The sequence below is a fragment of the Ahaetulla prasina genome, chromosome 1 (genome assembly GCF_028640845.1).
Source record: "Ahaetulla prasina isolate Xishuangbanna chromosome 1, ASM2864084v1, whole genome shotgun sequence".
Lineage (NCBI taxonomy): Eukaryota > Metazoa > Chordata > Lepidosauria > Squamata > Colubridae > Ahaetulla > Ahaetulla prasina.
This window is the reverse complement of record NC_080539.1, coordinates 329,990,152-329,996,272: the sequence shown is the minus strand read 5'-3', so window position 1 is coordinate 329,996,272 and position 6,121 is coordinate 329,990,152. Positions and strand designations below refer to the sequence as shown.

At 62.2% G+C, this 6,121-nt stretch overlaps 1 protein-coding gene across 1 annotated transcript; it reads right to left on the bottom strand.

Annotated features, from left to right (window-relative positions):
- Positions 1 to 835: 835 nt before the first annotated feature.
- LOC131187857 (mucin-2-like) lies at positions 836 to 3,676 on the bottom strand. The gene is made up of 2 exons (XM_058162581.1): positions 3,334 to 3,676; positions 836 to 2,757 (listed from the first exon to the last, which is right to left on the bottom strand). Exons 1-2 carry the CDS (start codon positions 3,674 to 3,676, stop codon positions 836 to 838), a joined length of 2,265 nt encoding a protein of 754 aa, XP_058018564.1.
- Positions 3,677 to 6,121: the final 2,445 nt, after the last annotated feature.

The window sequence follows — 6,121 nt, the reverse complement described above, 5'->3', positions numbered from 1 at the left end:
CGCAGTTCCTTCGACCTTAGCTGAAGTGCTGCTGGCCTGGAAGGCAACGGTGGTCTCTCGGTAGGGGCAAGCGGAGAGTGGTCAGTCGAAGGGACAGAAGTTGGCCCGGGAAGGGTGGTTCCTCGAGCAGAGCTCAGCTCCGGTTTGGTCGTGGAAGAGCCAGAATGCGGGCGTGGGGTTGTGCTCTCTTGCAGTGAGGTTGCCTCCGACGGCACGGCAGAAGTTTGGGCGAGGGAGGGAGTGGTTGGAGGCTGGACGGAGGTTCGCTCGGTCGTGCCAACAGCAGCCGTGGTGGTGACGATCGAAGCCACCGACTCTCCAGAGGACCTGGTTTCTGGCACTGCAGTGCTTGGGCCTGCAGAAAGCAGCGAAGACGTGGTGCCTCCTTCGGCTGGGGTGGATTCTGCCCGAGTAGAAGAGCTCGCGCTGTGGGATGCAATGGTGGTCTCCGGAGGGGTTGATGGCGGCGAGGTCTGAGCCCGAGGCTACAGTCTGCATGGAAAGCGCCGTGGCCAGGGGAGACGCAGATGCTGGAGAGGGTGTTCCGGTCGCTTCTGCTGAAGTCAGCTGGGCCTTAGTGGAAGAACCCTTGCCGATGGTTGGCGTGGTTTGACTTTCAAGAGACGTCCCACCGGTCTCCCCCGTGGAAGGCGGCCTCATCGGCGTGGAACCGCTCACCTCCAGAGTCGAGGTGGTCAAGGCGCGCAGCCGTAGGAGATGTTGCCAAGAGAGTGGAGGGTGGGTGGACTCAGCCGCAGTTCCTTCGACCTTAGCTGAAGTGCTGCTGGCCTGGAAGGCAACGGTGGTCTCCTCGGTAGGGGCAAGCGGAGAGTGGTCAGTCGAAGGGACAGAAGTTGGCCCGGGAAGGGTGGTTCCTCGAGCAGAGCTCAGCTCCGGTTTGGTCGTGGAAGAGCCAGAATGCGGGCGTGGGGTTGTGCTCTCTTGCAGTGAGGTTGCCTCCGACGGCACGGCAGAAGATTGGGCGAGGGAGGGAGTGGTTGGAGGCTGGACGGAGGTTCGCTCGGTCGTGCCAACAGCAGCCGTGGTGGTGACGATCGAAGCCACCGACTCTCCAGAGGACCTGGTTTCTGGCACTGCAGTGCTTGGGCCTGCAGAAAGCAGCGAAGACGTGGTGCCTCCTTCGGCTGGGGTGGATTCTGCCCGAGTAGAAGAGCTCGCGCTGTGGGATGCAATGGTGGTCTCCGGAGGGGTTGATGGCGGCGAGGTCTGAGCCCGAGGCTACAGTCTGCATGGAAAGCGACGTGGCCAGGGGAGACGCAGATGCTGGAGAGGGTGTTCCGGTCGCTTCTGCTGAAGTCAGCTGGGCCTTAGTGGAAGAACCCTTGCCGATGGTTGGCGTGGTTTGACTTTCAAGAGACGTCCCACCGGTCTCCCCCGTGGAAGGCGGCCTCATCGGCGTGGAACCGCCCACCTCCAGAGTCGAGGTGGTCAAGTGCGCAGCCGTAGGAGATGTTGCCGAAGAGAGTGGAGGGTGGGTGGACTCAGCCGCAGTTCCTTCGACCTTAGCTGAAGTGCTGCTGGCCTGGAAGGCAACGGTGGTCTCCTCGGTAGGGGCAAGCGGAGAGTGGTCAGTCGAAGGGACAGAAGTTGGCCCGGGAAGGGTGGTTCCTCGAGCAGAGCTCAGCTCCGGTTTGGTCGTGGAAGAGCCAGAATGCGGGCGTGGGGTTGTGCTCTCTTGCAGTGAGGTTGCCTCCGACGGCACGGCAGAAGATTGGGCGAGGGAGGGAGTGGTTGGAGGCTGGACGGAGGTTCGCTCGGTCGTGCCAACAGCAGCCGTGGTGGTGACGATCGAAGCCACCGACTCTCCAGAGGACCTGGTTTCTGGCACTGCAGTGCTTGGGCCTGCAGAAAGCAGCGAAGACGTGGTGCCTCCTTCGGCTGGGGTGGATTCTGCCCGAGTAGAAGAGCTCGCGCTGTGGGATGCAATGGTGGTCTCCGGAGGGGTTGATGGCGGCGAGGTCTGAGCCCGAGAGGCTACAGTCTGCATGGAAAGCGACGTGGCCAGGGGAGACGCAGATGCTGGAGAGGGTGTTCCGGTCGCTTCTGCTGAAGTCAGCTGGGCCTTAGTGGAAGAACCCTTGCCGATGGTTGGCGTGGTTTGACTTTCAAGAGACGTCCCACCGGTCTCCCCCGTGGAAGGCGGCCTCATCGGCGTGGAACCGCTCACCTCCAGAGTCGAGGTGGTCAAGTGCGCAGCCGTAGGAGATGTTGCCGAAGAGAGTGGAGGGTGGGTGGACTCAGCCGCAGTTCCTTCGACCTTAGCTGAAGTGCTGCTGGCCTGGAAGGCAACGGTGGTCTCCTCGGTAGGGGCAAGCGGAGAGTGGTCAGTCGAAGGGACAGAAGTTGGCCCGGGAAGGGTGGTTCCTCGAGCAGAGCTCAGCTCCGGTTTGGTCGTGGAAGAGCCAGAATGCGGGCGTGGGGTTGTGCTCTCTTGCAGTGAGGTTGCCTCCGACGGCACGGCAGAAGATTGGGCGAGGGAGGGAGTGGTTGGAGGCTGGACGGAGGTTCGCTCGGTCGTGCCAACAGCAGCCGTGGTGGTGACGATCGAAGCCACCGACTCTCCAGAGGACCTGGTTTCTGGCACTGCAGTGCTTGGGCCTGCAGAAAGCAGCGAAGACGTGGTGCCTCCTTCGGCTGGGGTGGATTCTGCCCGAGTAGAAGAGCTCGCGCTGTGGGATGCAATGGTGGTCTCCGGAGGGGTTGATGGCGGCGAGGTCTGAGCCGAGAGGCTACAGTCTGCATGGAAAGCGGCGTGGCCAGGGAGACGCAGATGCTGGAGAGGGTGTTCCGGTCGCTTCTGCTGAAGTCAGCTGGGCCTTAGTGGAAGAACCCTTGCCGATGGTTGGCGTGGTTTGACTTTCAAGAGACGTCCCACCGGTCTCCCCCGTGGAAGGCGGCCTCATCGGCGTGGAACCGCTCACCTCCAGAGTCGAGGTGGTCAAGTGCGCAGCCGTAGGAGATGTTGCCGAAGAGAGTGGAGGGTGGGTGGACTCAGCCGCAGTTCCTTCGACCTTAGCTGAAGTGCTGCTGGCCTGGAAGGCAACGGTGGTCTCCTCGGTAGGGGCAAGCGGAGAGTGGTCAGTCGAAGGGACAGAAGTTGGCCCGGGAAGGGTGGTTCCTCGAGCAGAGCTCAGCTCCGGTTTGGTCGTGGAAGAGCCAGAATGCGGGCGTGGGGTTGTGCTCTCTTGCAGTGAGGTTGCCTCCGACGGCACGGCAGAAGATTGGGCGAGGGAGGGAGTGGTTGGAGGCTGGACGGAGGTTCGCTCGGTCGTGCCAACAGCAGCCGTGGTGGTGACGATCGAAGCCACCGACTCTCCAGAGGACCTGGTTTCTGGCACTGCAGTGCTTGGGCCTGCAGAAAGCAGCGAAGACGTGGTGCCTCCTTCGGCTGGGGTGGATTCTGCCCGAGTAGAAGAGCTCGCGCTGTGGGATGCAATGGTGGTCTCGGAGGGGTTGATGGCGGCGAGGTCTGAGCCCGAGAGGCTACAGTCTGCATGGAAAGCGACGTGGCCAGGGAGACGCAGATGCTGGAGAGGGTGTTCGTCGCTTCTGCGGAAGCCGGCTGGGCCTTAGTGGAAGAACCCTTGCCGATGGTTGGCGTGTTTTGACTTTCAAGAGACGTCCCACCGGTCTCCCCCGTGGAAGGCGGCCTCATCGGCGTGGAACCGCTCACCTCCAGAGTCGAGGTGGTCAAGTGCGCAGCCGTGGGAGATGTTGCCAAGAGAGTGGAGGTGGGTGGACTCAGCCGCAGTTCCTTCGACCTTAGCTGAAGTGCTGCTGGCCTGGAAGGCAACGGTGGTCTCTCGGTAGGGGCAAGCGGAGAGTGGTCAGTCGAAGGGACAGAAGTTGGCCCGGAAGGGTGGTTCCTCGAGCAGAGCTCAGCTCCGGTTTGGTCGTGGAAGAGCCAGAATGCGGGCGTGGGGTTGTGCTCTCTTGCAGTGAGGTTGCCTCCGGCACGGCAGAAGATTGGGCGAGGAGGGAGTGGTTGGAGGCTGGACGGAGGTTCGCTCGGTCGTGCCAACAGCAGCCGTGGTGGTGACGATCAAGCCACCGACTCTCAGAGGACCTGGTTTCTGGCACTGCAGTGCTTGGGCCTGCAGAAAGCAGCGAAGACGTGGTGCCTCCTTCGGCTGGGGTGGATTCTGCCCGAGTAGAAGAGCTCGCTGTGGGATGCAATGGTGGTCTCGGAGGGGTTGATGGCGGCGAGGTCTGAGCCGAGAGGCTACAGTCTGCATGGAAAGCGACGTGGCCAGGGAGACGCAGATGCTGGAGAGGGTGTTCCGGTCGCTTCTGCTGAAGTCAGCTGGGCCTTAGTGGAAGAACCCTTGCCGATGGTTGGCGTGGTTTGACTTTCAAGAGACGTCCCACCGGTCTCCCCCGTGGAAGGCGGCCTCATCGGCGTGGAACCGCTCACCTCCAGAGTCGAGGTGGTCAAGTGCGCGCAGCCGTGGGAGATGTTGCGAAGAGAGTGGAGGGTGGGTGGACTCAGCCGCAGTTCCTTCGACCTTAGCTGAAGTGCTGCTGGCCTGGAAGGCAACGGTGGTCTCCTCAGTAGAGGCAAGCAGAGAGTAGTCAGTTGAAGGGACAGAAGTTGGCCCGGGAAGGGTGGTTCCTCGAGCAGAGCTCAGCTCCGGTTTGGTCGTGGAAGAGCCAGAATGCGGGCGTGGGGTTGTGCTCTCTTGCAGTGAGGTTGCCTCCGACGGCACGGCAGAAGATTGGGCGAGGGAGGGAGTGGTTGGAGGCTGGACGGAGGTTCGCTCGGTCGTGCCAACAGCAGCCGTGGTGGTGACGATCGAAGCCACCGACTCTCCAGAGGACCTGGTTTCTGGCACTGCAGTGCTTGGGCCTGCAGAAAGCAGCGAAGACGTGGTGCCTCCTTCGGCTGGGGTGGATTCTGCCCGAGTAGAAGAGCTCGCGCTGTGGGATGCAATGGTGGTCTCCGGAGGGGTTGATGGCGGCGAGGTCTGAGCCCGAGAGGCTACAGTCTGCATGGAAAGCGACGTGGCCAGGGGAGACGCAGATGCTGGAGAGGGTGTTCCGGTCGCTTCTGCTGAAGTCAGCTGGGCCTTAGTGGAAGAACCCTTGCCGATGGTTGGCGTGGTTTGACTTTCAAGAGACGTCCACCGGTCTCCCCCGTGGAAGGCGGCCTCATCGGCGTGGAACCGCTCACCTCCAGAGTCGAGGTGGTCAAGTGCGCAGCCGTAGGAGATGTTGCCGAAGAGAGTGGAGGGTGGGTGGACTCAGCCGCAGTTCCTTCGACCTTAGCTGAAGTGCTGCTGGCCTGGAAGGCAACGGTGGTCTCCTCGGTAGGGGCAAGCGGAGAGTGGTCAGTCGAAGGGACAGAAGTTGGCCCGGGAAGGGTGGTTCCTCGAGCAGAGCTCAGCTCCGGTTTGGTCGTGGAAGAGCCAGAATGCGGGCGTGGGGTTGTGCTCTCTTGCAGTGAGGTTGCCTCCGACGGCACGGCAGAAGATTGGGCGAGGGAGGGAGTGGTTGGAGGCTGGACGGAGGTTCGCTCGGTCGTGCCAACAGCAGCCGTGGTGGTGACGATCGAAGCCACCGACTCTCCAGAGGACCTGGTTTCTGGCACTGCAGTGCTTGGGCCTGCAGAAAGCAGCGAAGACGTGGTGCCTCCTTCGGCTGGGGTGGATTCTGCCCGAGTAGAAGAGCTCGCGCTGTGGGATGCAATGGTGGTCTCCGGAGGGGTTGATGGCGGCGAGGTCTGAGCCCGAGAGGCTACAGTCTGCATGGAAAGCGACGTGGCCAGGGGAGACGCAGATGCTGGAGAGGGTGTTCCGGTCGCTTCTGCTGAAGTCAGCTGGGCCTTAGTGGAAGAACCCTTGCCGATGGTTGGCGTGGTTTGACTTTCAAGAGACGTCCCACCGGTCTCCCCCGTGGAAGGCGGCCTCATCGGCGTGGAACCGCTCACCTCCAGAGTCGAGGTGGTCAAGTGCGCAGCCGTAGGAGATGTTGCCGAAGAGAGTGGAGGGTGGGTGGACTCAGCCGCAGTTCCTTCGACCTTAGCTGAAGTGCTGCTGGCCTGGAAGGCAACGGTGGTCTCCTCGGTAGGGGCAAGCGGAGAGTGGTCAGTCGAAGGGACAGA

Excerpts from the sequence above, each read along its gene's own strand:
- LOC131187857 (XM_058162581.1), bottom strand. The coding sequence starts at position 3,676 with ATGAGGCCGCCTTCCACGGGGGAGACCGGTGGGACGTCTCTTGAAAGT. Across the intron at positions 2,758-3,333 it reads GAAACCAGGTCCTCTGGAGA|ACTGTAGCCTCTCGGCTCAG; the intron begins GTCGGTGGCTTC and ends CTTTCCATGCAG.